The sequence below is a fragment of the Mauremys mutica genome, chromosome 11 (assembly GCF_020497125.1).
Source record: "Mauremys mutica isolate MM-2020 ecotype Southern chromosome 11, ASM2049712v1, whole genome shotgun sequence".
Taxonomy (NCBI): Eukaryota; Metazoa; Chordata; order Testudines; family Geoemydidae; genus Mauremys; species Mauremys mutica.
In genome coordinates, this window is record NC_059082.1 from 2,298,305 (window position 1) to 2,313,592 (window position 15,288).

The 15,288-nt window shown below is 44.8% G+C and overlaps 1 protein-coding gene and 1 long non-coding RNA gene across 2 annotated transcripts; one reads left to right on the forward strand and one right to left on the reverse strand.

Annotated features, from left to right (window-relative positions):
- The first annotated feature begins 235 nt into the window (after positions 1-235).
- CIAO2A (cytosolic iron-sulfur assembly component 2A) lies at positions 236-13,933 on the forward strand. Its single transcript, XM_044980449.1, has 5 exons — positions 236-440; positions 5,418-5,582; positions 9,682-9,731; positions 11,058-11,103; positions 13,437-13,933. The coding sequence occupies exons 1-5, from the start codon at positions 314-316 to the stop codon at positions 13,532-13,534; spliced, it is 486 nt and encodes a 161-aa protein (XP_044836384.1). The 5' UTR covers positions 236-313; the 3' UTR covers positions 13,535-13,933.
- On the reverse strand, positions 5,573-7,704 carry LOC123344342. Its single transcript, XR_006572524.1, has 3 exons — positions 7,548-7,704; positions 6,772-6,867; positions 5,573-5,877 (listed from the first exon to the last, which is right to left on the reverse strand). It is a non-coding gene; the product is annotated as an uncharacterized LOC123344342 (long non-coding RNA).
- Positions 13,934-15,288: the final 1,355 nt, after the last annotated feature.

Below are 15,288 nucleotides of genomic sequence, written 5' to 3' on the forward strand. Positions count from 1 at the left end.
TGCACATGGCTAGAACGTGCTGTGTCACCGTGCAGGGGTTGCACCCCACCACACAAACGCTGATAACAAACCCTGCACAAGTAGGAATGTTTTAGGGGCTACTGCCAGGCTGATCTCCCCAACCTGGGAAGGGCTTTAACACACTGAATCGTTGCAAAGCTCAAGCCAGGTTTACACCCAAACGTGCCCTCTATGCCCCGCCCCTCGTGGGCTGGCCCCGCCCGGTCGCCGTCTCCTACCCGGAAGCTGCCGAGGAGGGCAGCAGGGACGGTGGCCGCGCGGGGCTGTTTCTCTCCAATGGCGGAGCGGAAGGATGTCGCTGGTGTCCGGGCTGTTGTCGCACACGCTGGGCAGGGTGCTGTGGCTCTCCGGGCTCCATAGCGGGTACCATGCGCAGGGCAGCCCGGCCATGGAGCAGGACAGAGCGCTCGAGGTGTATGGTGACTATCGGGGAGAGGGGGGCTGGGCTGAGCTGGGCTGGGCTGTGAGCGGGGAGCGGCGCTTCTGGGTAATTAGCCCTGCCCCGAGTGCGGGGGCCGGGCTAGGTGATCTCTCGAGGTCCCTTCCAGTCCTGTGAGGCGGGTGGGTGCCCTGGGGGGAGCGGTGCCCGGGTGGGTGGGTGCCCCGGGGGGAGCGGTGCCTGGGTGGGTGGGTGCCCTGGGGAGGGGCACATGGGTTGGTGCCCCGGGGGGAGCGGTGCCCCTGGCGGGTGGTTGTCCTGGGGAGGGACGGATGGTCGGTGCCCCGGCAGGTGGGTGGCTGCTCTAGAGGAAGGGGTGGGTGAGTGCTCTGGATACTGAGAGCTTTGGGATGGGTTGTTGGTGCCCAGGTGCAGTGGGGCAGAGAGAGAGGTGCCTGGGGACCCACCTGGCTTTGAGATCTGTGGAGGGTGGGAAGCTGTCCCCACTGTTCAGCTCTGGTGTAAGGTGAACCACTCTCAGGGTCACTTACACTGGGAAGTTACCTTGTTACTTCATCCCTCTGGCTAGGGCACAGGCCAGACACCCTTGGCAGTTAGTGTGAGACTAGTAGCTCCAGAAAGGGCTGACAGGCCAGATTAACTTGATGTGGGCCAGGTGCCAAATATATTTGTAGGCCCCCATGGAGGTAATGGAGCATGTTGCGGGGACATTAGTCCCCCAGAGCGAGGAGCCAGCCAGAGGCATTGGGGCATGGCATGATAGGGGCAGCCCCGCTCCTCCCAGCCCAGCACGAGGGCACTATTTACAAACCAGCAGTTGCCAGATGCACAGTGGCCCAGCCAGCCTTGTGCTGCCAGCATGCCCCTTCCCCTTGGGGGCGGGCCCCTGCTGTGCCACAGTTATCCCCGCCCCCAACACCGGAACCCCTCCCCCCCATTCCCTGCGGCCAGAGCCCCCCTGTACCTGCTATGCCCACCCCCCCACACACACACATATGCACAGCACCCTGCACAACACCATCCTTGCCCACAGCCTCACCACAACTGCCCAGCACCTCCCACAGAACCCCCACTCCCTGGTGCCTCAACACACACACATCCTCCCTGCCACCTCACAGCCCAGCACTCCCCAGAGAACCACTCCCTGCCTCCTGGCCACACTCACTGGCCCCTCAGGAGTGGCCAAGGCCTATCCTGGCCAGGCTCTCTCAAGATGCAGGCAAGCCCCCCCTCCCATCCCCTCCCCACACACCTGGCTGAGACTGGCCAGGCTTCTGCACCAGTCCCAGACAGCTCAGCTCCTGGGAGAGCGGTAGGGCCCCACAGGTGATGGGAAGCAGAGACTGCCCAGAGCCGGAGGTGCACTGGGTCCAGCCAGGGGGCTGAGAGGAGCAGGGGGGTGAGGCCAGGGGGTGGAGAGGAGCCCTCCGCCTGAGGAGCAAGTGATGGGTGGGGGCAATCAGTATGTGCTCAGAAGGTGAGTCTTGATAGCCCCTGTAACTTTTATCCTAGTGATTGTAACTAGTAAAGATTCTGCTGAGGTGTTAAATATTTGTTATCCAATTTTAGGGTCCTCTGTGGCTCTTTACATGGATTCTAGCTCCTTTGTAAATTCCATCCTTAATCTCCAGCTCTCCAAGACAGTTGTAAAACAATGCAATAAAAATACTATGTTTGTAGTAGTATTTTCCTATAAACATAGGAGCAATTCCAAACCACAAGTCATCTAGTTCACAATCTAAATATTAAAACCAAATCTGGTGGCAAAAGCATTTCTTCCATACATTATAAATCAAGTTTAGATTTAGTTTGTAGCTAGAAGGGCAAAAAATAGCAAATACTGAATTGGAGGCCAGATTGAAGCCCTTGTGCACACCATTCTAGAGCCATTCTGTTGTAATTACTGATGGAGAGGGGGATGTTTGCAGATTTGAGTGGGTCATCAGTGGCACGCTTTTCATTGGTATTAATTCAGATACTCAGTACAGTCGAACCCATTTATGTCGACCTCGGTTAACTTGCCAATCCTATTAAGTCGACGGTTTACAAGTGGAACCGCCAAACTCCCTCTTTGTCTTATGAGTTTCTCATCCGTTATGTCGATTTGCCGAACCCTAATATCTCGAGCCCGTCCCCGACCCACCGTGTCGCCAGCCGCCGGCTCCCCGGCTCTCCAGCCGCGCGGTTCCCCAGCCGCCCGCTTCCCGCGTCCCCAGCCGCCCGCTCCCCGGCTCCCCAGCCCCGCGGTTCCCCGCGTACCCGCCCGCCGGCTCCGCTTCGCCGCCCGCCCGTCCGCCCGGCTCCGCATACCCGGTCCCTGCCTGGCCCCGCCCGCCTGGCCCCGCATACCTGGTCCCTTCCCGTCCCCGCCCCACATACCTGGTCCCGGCTTCTCCTGCCGCCCGCCCGCCGGCTCCGCTTCCCCGCCCGCCGGTCCCCGCTTCCCCGCCCCCGCATACCCGGTCCCTGCCTGTCCCCGGCCGCCCGGCCCCGCATACCCGGTCCCTGCCCGTCCCCGCCCCACATACCTGGTCCCGGCTTCTCCTGCCGCCCGCCCGCCGACTCCGCTTCCCCGCCCGCCGGTCCCCGCTTCCCCGCCCCCGCATACCCGGTCCCTGCCTGTCCCCGCCCGCCCGGCCCCGCATACCTGGTCCCTGCCCGTCCCCGCCCCACATACCTGGTCCCGGCTTCTCCTGCCGCCCGCCCGCCGGCTCCGCTTCCCCGCCCGCCGGTCCCCGCTTCCCCGCCCCCGCATACCCGGTCCCTGCCTGTCCCCCCCCGCCCGCCCGGCCCCGCATACCTGGTCCCTGCCCGTCCCCGCCCCACATACCTGGTCCCGGCTTCGCCTGCCGCCCGCCCGCCGGCTCCGCTTCCCCGCCCGCCGGTCCCCGCTTCCCCGCCCCCGCATACCCGGTCCCTGCCTGTCCCCGCCCGCCCGGCCCCGCATACCTGGTCCCTGCCCGTCCCCGCCCCACATACCTGGTCCCGGCTTCGCCTGCCGCCCGCCCGCCGGCTCCGCTTCCCTGCCCGTCCGTCCGCCCGGCTCCGCTTTGCCGGATCCAGCCACGTGCAGGCAGCGCGGTAAGGGGGCAGGGAGGGGGTGGGGGGGTGGATAGGGGTTTATCTCGATCATTGGTTATCTCGACGGCTTTTGGCAAACCCCTAGGCCGTCGAGATAACAGGGTTTAACTGTATTTGGATCCCATATGCTATCTGAAACATAGCCTTTTTAATATATTAAGTAACTCTAGGGCTGCCCAGAGTGGGGGACAAGTGGGGCAATTTGCCCCAGGCCCCACAGCAGCCTCCACGAGAATATAGTATTCTATAGTATTGCAAAAAAAATTATGTAAGGGGCCCCCAAAATTGCTTTGCCCCAGACCCCCTGAATCCTCTGGGCAGCCCTGAGTAACTCTAAAATCTTAACACTGTTCAGAGATGAATTTTACTGGGAAGAAGGCATTCTGATTCTTGATTTTTATTATGCATCAGATCATCCTGGACATACATTAAGTTCACTGTGTAAACTGATGAGTCACTGACTGTCAGTAAAACTTCATGGCAGGGTCAGTTTCAGCCCTTGTGTAACTCCACTGTAGTTAATGGCATTACAACAGGGCTGAATTTGGCCCATTTATATATTAACAAGTTTGTGAAAAGGTGACTACGGTATTTGATTCAATATTAGCTTTTATTGCCAGCATTAAATGCTATCACACATGTAGGGTGAATATTGTATTCACCAAAGGGCTTTGAGATATTACTTTTAGAAAATGACTTCTCATGCCGTCTACGGGCAGAATATAAAGCCAGTTGAGATGACCACACTGAGTACTCAAACAATGTAATCAAAGTCCTTTTGCACACTCTGAGTTCATTCATTGCTGGAATGCTTTTCCACTGAAAGCTTGGGGTTGTTTGCATGGCATACCCCTTTTTTAAAAAAAAAACAAAACAAAAAAAGCAGGTTAGGTAGAATGGGCTCTAGCCAGCCACATCTATAGTAGGTTGATTTAAAAGAAAAAAAAAAAAAGGTTGTTAACAAGGTTGGATTAATCTGAAATTAATCAGATAATGATTTTTACAAATTTATTCTTTATTTGCAACTGTTGACAGATCATACAAACAAATTTTATCCTGTCATTTGTTCATGGTTTCCTCACTGTAAATATTTGTTCACAGAAATTGTATAGATTTGTTTCTGTCCAGTGATCGGATGATCTAAACTTATGAACAGGAGGATACCTCTTTTTCGAGTTGTGAATTATCCTTTAGCATTTGTAATAGTTTTGAATCTACACTGTAAAGCACTTCATCCTGGAAAATGCTTAGTCTCTCCAACTTCTATTAACCTTTTTGGGAGTAAGAGTGGCTTAGAATCTTGCAAAATTTGACCCATATATCAGAAGTTCCTCAAGTCAAGGATCTTATTTTCTTACTCTTCTGTGAAGTGCTAAGCATACCAATTTCAGTAAGAGAGAGGTATCAACAATCACATTGCCCTGTGTAAAGGGTTTGATGTAATAAGATAATACTATAAACTAAATTCATACTGTGTTGTGGATAAGGACTATGTTTTTCCTGTCAAAACAGTGCAGAGCTGATGGACTCCATTTGTAGGTAGTAAAATGCTATGTTCTTTGACCATGAACTGTAGAAATGTTTGCACTGTATGGAGAGGAGCAGACATGGTAAGGTACAGGTGCTTTGGTTTGTGCTTCTCTTAGGTGAACTGAGTCAGCAAAAGCAGCAAAGAATCCTGTGGCACCTTATAGACTAACTGACGTTTTGCAGCATGAGCTTTCGTGGGTGAATACCCACTTCTTCGGATGCAAGCCGAAGAGTCAGCAAGATGTTTCAGTAACCAGGCCTCTCCTGGAGAGGAGTTGAAAAAATTAGGCTGGGAAGAACAACTTGTTAAAAACCTATGACTTTTTCTCTAATCATCTAATTTGTAAAAGGTATTTCATTTCTGGTGTATGTCCTTCTGCTTTAGATATAATTCGAACTATCCGGGATCCAGAGAAGCCTAACACTTTAGAAGAACTGGAAGTGGTAACGGAAAGTTGTGTTGAAGTGCACGAGATAGGGGAAGATGAGTATCTCGTTATTATCAGGTTTACACCAACAGTACCTCATTGTTCTTTGGCAACTCTCATTGGTAAGCTTCATATTTCCTTAAATGGCCGAATAGTTTTCTTCTAAAATGTGCAGCAGTAAACCAAATGCAATGGAGGTTCATATGAGTAACACTAATAAAAATAAAGTATTTTTTCCCTTTTTTTTTTTTTGCTTGGACTTGTATATTAGAAAGCATTATACAAAGCAGTCAAAAGAAATATTGCAATATTTCTTAAATTGAATAGCATTTTATGAAGCAAAAAGATCCTGTAGGTCTTGTTCAGGGATGATGGCTTTCAGAAATCCTCTTCATGATTTGGTAGTTCCAAGAAGCACTGAGTTAAGAGAGGAAGAAAAGGAATTGTGAGTTACATGTACATGATTGCTGCTTATTAGGTCCTAGCCATACTAGGTTGAATAGTATTGTCGCGGATATGGACCTACCACTGTTTTACAGTTCAGTGTAGCCAGAGGTTTTCTACGTATGGTAATGCAGACAATGATACTGGACTAGTCCCTTTAAGGTAATCTAGAGCACAACTTCTGAATAAACACCTCTACCCCAATATAACGCTGTCCTCGGGAGCCAAAAAAATCTTACTGTGTTATAGGTGAAAGCGCGTTATATTGAACTTGCTTTGATCTGCTGTAGCGTGCAGCCCCGCCCCCCCGGAGCTCTGCTTTACTGCGTTATATCCGAATTCATATTATATCGGGTTGCGTTATATTGGTGTTGAGGTGTAGCTGCAATATGGTGTGGAAGTAAACCATTTAACAGCTTACTGTTGCTCTAGGTGTTTAAAAATGTTTAGCAAGTCACAGTACAGATAGGGCTTCAGTATTTGCCTTGTTGCTTCTTAGCTAAGCAGCCGAAGGTTGCCTTAGATAACTGGTGGCCAGACTTTAGAAATAATGGGGAAAGGGGAAGCATTAGTGTTGAAATGAATGTGGAACAGTGATTGTTGAGTAATACTGTGCCTTTTAGTATATGATGAATAGGGAGTAAAGCAATGTGGCTTATGGTGTAGTCTTGTCTTGAGAGATTAATCTTCACTGATTTAAGAGAAATAACATATCGGGCTCTCTTCAGCAGTTCTTACTCATGCGAAACTCCACTGAAGAAAATACAATGGGATTAGATCTGTGATGACTCCTGTGTCTAGGTCTGTTAAAAATTGAAGTTATATTTTTAATTTTTATTGATTACAATCTAGGGATTGTATATTTACCCAGCTTGTATCCTCCTGAATATGAAAAGCTGATAGGAGTCGATTTTTACTTGGGCTAGAAGGGTATGTCCGAAATGTTGCATGGTTCCGGCATTACTACAGAAGTTTAAAGAAAAGCAGTTTGTCAGATCTTAAAAATAGAAACAAACCCTCTTATGTACTATTAAAAGATCACAAAGTAGAACAAGATTCTACTTCTGTTGCTTATTTTCTTTATGTGCTTAGTTGAGATGTTGTTTATCCTGTTTCCTTCCTGTGATGAAACTAGACTTCAGCTCTCTGAAGTTATGCTGCTTAGATATAACATATCAAGATTAGCAAGCTGTATAATTCTAAGTTAACACGGACAAAGGATTCTCATTTTACATTTTAAATACTTTTTTTCCTTAAAGGAAAATAAATGTTTTTGAATTTAACCAAGAGGCAAATCATGCTGAAGTATCACCCGACGTCTTTGTATGGGAAAGTGAAGTACAAATGGTTGCGAATTAATCGGCCCATTTTAGGACTGTCAGCTACCTAATTATTTACTATGGGCTTATCTACATAGGGAAGTGATTTTCAGATAAAATAGGGTGTGAATTTGAAGCACAGTAGTTGGTCATGCTACCTCCCTGTATAGACACTCTTCTATTCCACACTTAGTGCCTTTGTGTAGAATAAGAGTGTTCATATTGGGAGCTAGTATGGAATAACTATTCCACAGTAGCTATTCCAGGCAATTTGCTGGTGTAGAAAAGCCCTTACAAAAAACAGATTCTATGAGTATTTCTTACAGTATATATATTTAAATAGTCTGAAGATTTTTACTCTGATTTTTGAGAAGTAAAGTAGCTGACTGTTTTAGAGGGCTGTGAACTTGACTGCCACGGTTTGATTTCCCCAGACTTTGTGTTCTTGTGTTCCGAGTGACCTCTGTTTCTCCAGTTCCTCATTCTGTAAAAGGAAAGAGCTACAGCAAGTATATTTAAGCAGCTATGCAGCACATGTAAGAGTATGAGCCATAAGCAGTTTGTCAGAGTTCCTCTCGAGCACAGACTACTTGCTTTTAAATTGGTGTTTTACGTCTCTTTACCTACTAGACCCTAAATAGCCTGGGACCAGCCTACTGAGAGTTATGGTCTGTGTGGTGCTGAATTTCTATCCTCCTTGAGAGAACCGGGTTTGGCAGAATTGAATTTATTTTATTTTATTTTTCAATTTTGACAGATAATATCAATGCTTATTTTTAAGCTTTTTAAAATTACAGTTTTTTACTTTGTGGAAAATTATGGGCTGGGCTGGTAATGGGGGGGGGGGGGTCAGATAATTATTTAATGACATGTTGCGATCCAAAAAGTAAAAGCTTTGTAACCATTAAAACACATATTGTCAACATCAAGTGTCAAAATATCTAAAGTAAATATCCTTAAGTCAAACTCAAATAAGTTCTCAAGCATAATTTTTCTTACTGTACCTATTTGTAAATTTTTATTTTTATCAATGGAAATATATTTTTCATTGATTTGTATGTGTACATTGAGATCGACATTTAGTGACATATACCAATTAAAAATCTAATCCAAGCCTAGATATAATAGAGAGAGGAATGGCTGCCAGGGTGTTCTCCATAAAGGCCCCAGGACTCTGGAATCCCCTCCTGTCCCTGTTCTGAAGTAGCCCAGACTTCCAGGGCATCTTGGAGGGCCTATTTATTTCAAGTGATTTTTGAGGCATGGGCCAGTATATTGAGGTGTTGGTATTTCTACTGCTGCTTGACAGAAAGGTTGAGCTGATGGTATTGCATTTTGTTTTAACTAATTGGCAGGGTGCTCCGAACCTGTGCATGAGCACTCTTTACTTTCTTTCAATTTAGAATAAACAAATATATTTTTAAGAAGTCTCTGACTGCCTGGATATTTACTCTCTGAAAGGAACTGGTAGCTGGGAGAGTTATGGTAGTTATTGCTGTAACTGAGAGTGTCTCCTGGTCAGTCCAGTGACGAATCTCCAGGTCGTTTAAAAATGGGTCACATACTCGTAGTGGTCTTCTGTCCCAAAGAATTACTGGGTGCTTGCCTGTTATGTCATACTCTCTAGTGGATTCAAGCATCCTCTTCATCTGTCTGCCCTATGCTAATGATTACGAAGATGAACACATTACGTGCAACTAACCTAGAGAGAAACATCTGAAATCTAATCTCCTAATTTATCACTAAAAGCATATAGTTTCAACGGTGATGGGTATAATAGAAAGACCTAATTTAGATAACATTGTGTTTGAATGTTACATGAAAACCAGTGGTTCTCAAAATGGGGCCGCCGCTTGTGTAGGGAAAGCCCCTGGTGGGCCGGGCCGGTTTGTTTATCTGCCGGGTCTGCAGGTTCGGCCGATCGCGGCTCCCACTGGCCGTGGTTCGCTGCTCCAGGCCAATGGGAGCTGCTGGAAGCGGCAGCCAATATGTCGCTCGGCCCGCACCTACAGAACCAGACTAACACGGCTACCCCTCTGATTCAGCAATCTTCCGAAAGAAATAGCTGCATTATGTACTCCGCAGAAGTTAAGTGCAGCCACAATAGTAGGAAAGAACCTCTAGTACAGGAATGTAGACGAGAGGAGAGGAGTGATAGTTCTCTAAGGTGCTTGGAGACTAAAGTCTCTCTCTAGGTCAAACAGCCTTCCCTATCATCCTGCCTGATCCTCGATGATCTGGAAGAACCATATATTGGAGTCAGAGGGTGTCCATTGTCATTCATTTGTCTTTCTGCTGAGAATGCTGCAGGGGTGACAATTGCCAGTTGTATTGATGGATTTTGTGAGGTAGATGTATGTCCACTGGAAATTAGGTAGACCAAAATAATTGTTTAAATCATCCACAGAACTCCTTGAACTTACAAATGAAAAAAATGGTTTTTATTGTTTTTAAACAGGGCTTTGTTTGCGAATAAAACTTCAGAGATGTTTGCCTTTTAAGCACAAGGTAAAGTATTCATTTCTACCATTCTCATATGAGATTGTGTGTGGATGTATGCCCAATACCAAATGACAAACTTAAAAAACAAAACAAACTGCAAGATTGCTTACTTAGTTTTAAAATTGTGGTCAAAAAGGTCTGTTGGTGTTTTTAAATAGTGCACTGGTGGGGATGGATTGTGGAAAATACCGGACATCTTAAAACAAACAACCCCAAATATCTATCTAAGTCCTCCTAATGCCTTCAAGGGAAAGAATTATGGGCCACAGGAACATTTCAAAGCGTCCAGGCATTGTGAATTTTATTAATGTTTAACTAGTTACTGGGTTTGTTTGTACTTTTGGAATAACCGGTTGTTGTTGTCTCCAATGATTCCTGAGTGAGTAAGCGAGACAAGGTGACCTGAAAGTAAGGTAGTGAGTAACGTGCCAGCATCAGTTTGAATTCTGACTCCAGTTAAGGAATAAAGGTGCCCTCCACAGTTCCTGTGAAGATTCTCTGCAAAACAAACAAACGAAAAAAAGGGAAATGGGATCTTATAGTGAGTTTGCTCGGAGAATTTGTAAGCACTGAAGAGGTAGGAATGGAGCCAGGATTTGAAATGAGATTTCTTATTCCTATAATTTAAATAGGAACACAGGGATTGCCATATTGGATCAGGCCAGTGGTCTACCTAGTCCAGTATATCCGCTGGCAGTGGCCAGCATCACACTGCATTGACACTTTCACAGGAGAGCCCCATTAGCCCCCCCGGCAGAAGTTGAGAATGATGTGACAAGGAGCTTTAAAGGATGGGGGGGGGGTGGTAAATATCACTTAGGATTTCCTCCCTGAAAGGGGATTATTTTCCAAATGTGTTTAAATAAGCTGTCCATGGAAGTGACTGTTGCAGTTCCTGTCGCCTCTAGACAAACAGCTCCTAAAATCAGGCTCTACAGAACACTAGCTTGTGGGTTACAGAGAGCTGGCTGGCAAGATAGTGCTGGCTGTCCTCCCCATTTCCAGCTGCTTAACGGCATTGAAAGGAAACTAAACATACACTGAAGTACTTTCCTAGTAATACTTAGCCATGTAAGTAACTGATATGGTTATCTCAGCTTGACCACCAATAGGGCTGTGAATTGGAGGGGAGATGCCTGTAAGACATTCTCGTAAAATCTAGATGATGAAAAAGCTTGAGACCTGCCTATTGTGTACAACAGGGTAGGATGGTTCACAAATGTTAATTGTTAAATCAGTGTGCATACTTTGTACAGAGATTTCTCTTTCCCAACAGTGTGCAGGGGTACAGCTATTCATGTGTGTGGCTAACATTGTTTATTTCTTATCTAGTTGGAAATTTATATATCTGAAGGTGCCCATTCCACTGAGGAGGACAGTAAGTGGATTTTTATAAATTGAATGACTGTGGCTTCAGACTCTGTGTGGGGCCCACCACCCTAGGAATTAATGCAGTGTCATAGTTGCAGGATGAAGCACGCCACTGGGAAATCTCAAATTTTAAGTTGCTGCAATGAAATTCAAACTTGTTCATGTTGCACATCTAGTATATATTACTGGAGATATCGAGGATTACATTTAAAAAGGGGGGAAATAAATAGGAAGTATTGCATATGTGCAGCTAAGTACATTTCTGGATTTTCTTGACTTTGAGTGGTTGATTTTGCAATCTTGTATTAATGCTAAACTATTTTTATTATGGTTTTTAAAATGTGGAGGAACTGGACTGGCAAGCATGTGCCATAGAAAATCTCAATTGTAAAATTGTGTCTTTATTAAAATCAAATTTTTTCCAAATAAAAAAGAACCACGAAAGATTCTGCCCATGCCAGGTTTTGACCTTTCACTTATTTTGTTCTAAACCTGAATAGAATGTTGTTGTTTTTTAACATGGAAAATTTGGGGTGCGCTTGGGATTTTTTTTCTTTTCTCTCAGTCACATAGCTAGAAACTGAAACTAGAGAAATTCAGATTGACACAATTTACCTAGGGATGCAGTGGATTCTCCATCACTAGGAGCTATTAAACATCCACTTTTGATTTTTACACTCTAGCTTAACCAGAAGTTATGGACTTGATGCTGGAATCACTTTGTGAAATTCTACAGCCTGTGTCTGCAGGCAGGGAGACTAGGTGATCCTAATGGTACCTTCTGGGCTTTAAATCTATGCAACTTTAGCAAAACTTCAATGGGAACAGGTAGTCGAGTTCCCAAATACAGGGATATTGGCGCCTAATAAATTAAAAGCAAAATTTAGAGCTCATAAAATTTAAACATTGACAATTCCTACCCAAGATCAGGATACAGACACAGATGTAAGAAATGAGTATTAGTGCTATTATGTCTCAATGATGGCTTTTCTGTTACAAGGAAGCAAAATACATTGTTTGTTCCATATTGTCCAGTACAGGACTGCACAACTCGTTAAGTGGCGAGGGCCACATTACTCCAAAGAAAACAGCTGAGGGCCGATACCCCCCCAGCCCCGCGGAAACACCCCGCCCCAGCACCGCCCAGCCCTGCAGAAACAAACCTTCCTTCCCCAGCGCGGCCCCACCAAAACAGCTGTGGGCCAAAAAGGAAGGTTGGGGGTGGGGAGGTGATACTTGATTTTTAAATCAACCAGGGGCTCCCAGCTGAAGAGGTGGCTGGGAGCCCTCAGGGGCAAATTAAAGGGCCCGGGGCTCCGGCGGCTGGGGGAACCCAGAGCTTTGCGGGGCTAGGGCAGGGATTTAAAGGGCCCAGAGCTCCTGCTACTGAGGGGAGCCCGAGCCCTTTAAATCCCAGCCCCAGCCCATCCGCTGGAGCCACGGCTGGGATTCAAAGGGCTCTCAGCTGCCTGCAGCCACGTGGAGCCCAGAGCCCTTTGATTCCCAGCCGAGGCTGAGATTTAAAGGGCTCTGGGCTCCCCGCCACTGCAGGCAGCGCAGAGCCCTTTAAATCCCGGCTGCGGCTGGGATTCAAAGGGCTCTGGGCTGCCCGCAGAGCGCCGTGTGCGCGGGATTTAGAATCCCCCCGTGGGCTGCACAGTGAGGCTCCACGGGCCGCATGTTGTGCAGGCCTGGTCCAGTTGTTGTGAAGGGTTAAGAGGAATTTAAGGTCGGATGTGGCTCTACACATTTTATATTACTTAAGGACTGCAGAATAGTCAGCATAAACAGGGTGTTACATATTCCTTTCCTGGACTAGAAATGCCATGAAAGGGGTAGTGATGTCTAGTGGCTGTGTGTGATCGTTGTCCCACTTGCCTCTCTGCCCCTCATCCCCTGCTAATCCCTCTTTGTTCCATCCAAGATTCCCAGTTCAACACCACTTTCATGTCATTTTTCCACTCCTGTGTGTTTCCGGTATGCCAGGAGCATCTCCTTGAACAGGTCTTTCTTGCCATCTCCATTTCTACCTGCGCTGCACTTCTTCAGACAAGTGTATTATACAAATCCTAGTCCTCTTCACCATAGAGCAAAGCGATTATAGTCCCGCCTATAAATATTTAAAATTAAAATAAGATAGAAGAAAGATGCCACAATCCATTTCTTATTCCTTTTGTCTGTTGCCTCCCGTTCACATTGCTTGAGATTGCTCTTGTCTACAAAGATTTCAGGGACCTACCTCAGTGCAGAGTCAAGTACTTTGTGCTAGATGATTACCGCACTGTACAAGAATTGCTAAGTAAAATGGCTCTCACTAACTTTTCATCTGATATTTTGCAGTCAACAAGCAAATAAATGACAAAGAGAGAGTAGCAGCTGCGATGGAGAATCCAAACTTGCGCGAAATTGTGGAGCAGTGTGTTACAGAACCTGACTAGCAGCTACAGTAACCACAGAGCTATGATCATTTTGATATATTGGTTTAATTATTTGTAAAACTTCAAGGCCTTGAGTTTAATACTTACCTTGTTTGTACCTTCCACATGATTTTTAAAAGAAACCATTTATAAAGCAAATGTAAATTATAAGAAGATGGCTAGCAGTATATAACATTAGGTGACGTGTATAGTGTTCTAAAGGATTTGTAATATTCAGTGTTCAAAGATAAATATTTTAACTAGTTATTATGAACCAGCTGTGTTGCCGCCTTCTGATGCACATTGTGATACAAAAGCAATTTTGCAGGTTAAATTTCCACTGTGCTCAAATCAAATATGTTTCAATCACTACACTGTAAAAAAAACAAAAAAATAAAAAATTGATTCTTATAATGAAAAGCCACTTCCTGTTTTGAATGTTTGTGCTCTTAATTTTACGAACTCTCCTGTCATGGTAACTAACATAGAAGTAAACATTTTGCTCAAGTGTTTTTACTGTTGGTAAAATGTTTTCTCATAAAAATAGAAACGAAATGTAAAACACTAGCTGAAGCTCTAAACATGAATATATTTTATAAATGGTGAACAGATCAATAGTGTTCTCAAAAGTATTAAATGAATACTTCTGCATTTCTTTAACCTTTATTCTAATGTCAGCAAGAAAAGCACTTCTTCTATGGCCATAATGTCCAAATGATATTAATAGAATGTCAGTGTGAATTAATAGAATTTTTCAGAAGATTTTAGCAGCAAATGGAGTGACACATGCTAACCACTTCATTGCTGTTTTGTTTGTTTATGCAAATTGTTTGAGGCATGTTGATTTAAAATCTGATCAGAGTTCAGTCATGGGACTAGCAGATTTGATACAGTAGAACTCCACTGATTCTCTCTCTGCTAATCTTCAAACCTAAAAGATCTCCTACCCTTCCTTTGTGCAAAGATTTAAGAATGCTGTAGTAATGCCTGACTAGTAAAACTTTATCTCTTTTTTATAAAATTCTAAAGTATATCTATAACTACACTTGATAAAGTAAAAATAAAATGTTTATGAAACAGTATCTCTGACTGTTTTCACATTGGTTAGTTTGAGTAACTTCTTACTAATTAATAATCTACCAGTCATTAGTGTCAATTGGATCTTGTATTTTCTGTGTTTCTGTCTGGAATTGGTTTTGGTAAAATGAAATAATTAGAAAACAGCAAATCTAATCAATTACCATTCTAGCTGATAAATAAGTTTAAAATCTAAATTGACCATTTTTAAATTTATTTATATAGCTTTATGTAATATCTTGAAATTCCATAGACTGACTCGGTGCTGAGATAGGTACATCATGTAAGAATCTGGATTAATTAGGAAAAGAACCCGTATTAAAAGCAATTTTTTTGTCTTTGCAATTTAGAATAAACGTAATTTTAAAAAAAACCTCTATAAAATAGGGAGTGAACACATGCTGGAAAACAGAGAAAAGAAGTAATTGCACAGAAACCTGTCCTATGTTAAGCTTTAATCAAGTGCATCAGTCAGCATTTTCTGCAATAGCCATTACAGAACAGCATAACATCTTGCACACAAAAAAAGTCACTCAAGAAGAGTTTATGTATTAGTTAGAAATGATCTAAAGAGTATGACTGATTCTTTTAATGTTTTTAGAAAAACTTCTACACTAAATTAAACGATGCTTTCCTCTCCAAGTTATATGATGGCTGTATTTCCAAGGGAATTGATATTTCCTATACTTGTTTGGTCA

Excerpts from the sequence above, each read along its gene's own strand:
- CIAO2A (XM_044980449.1), top strand. The coding sequence starts at position 314 with ATGTCGCTGGTGTCCGGGCTGTTGTCGCACACGCTGGGCAGGGTGCTG. Across the intron at positions 441-5,417 it reads CAGAGCGCTCGAGGTGTATG|ATATAATTCGAACTATCCGG; the intron begins GTGACTATCGGG and ends CTTCTGCTTTAG. Across the intron at positions 5,583-9,681 it reads TTCTTTGGCAACTCTCATTG|GGCTTTGTTTGCGAATAAAA; the intron begins GTAAGCTTCATA and ends GTTTTTAAACAG.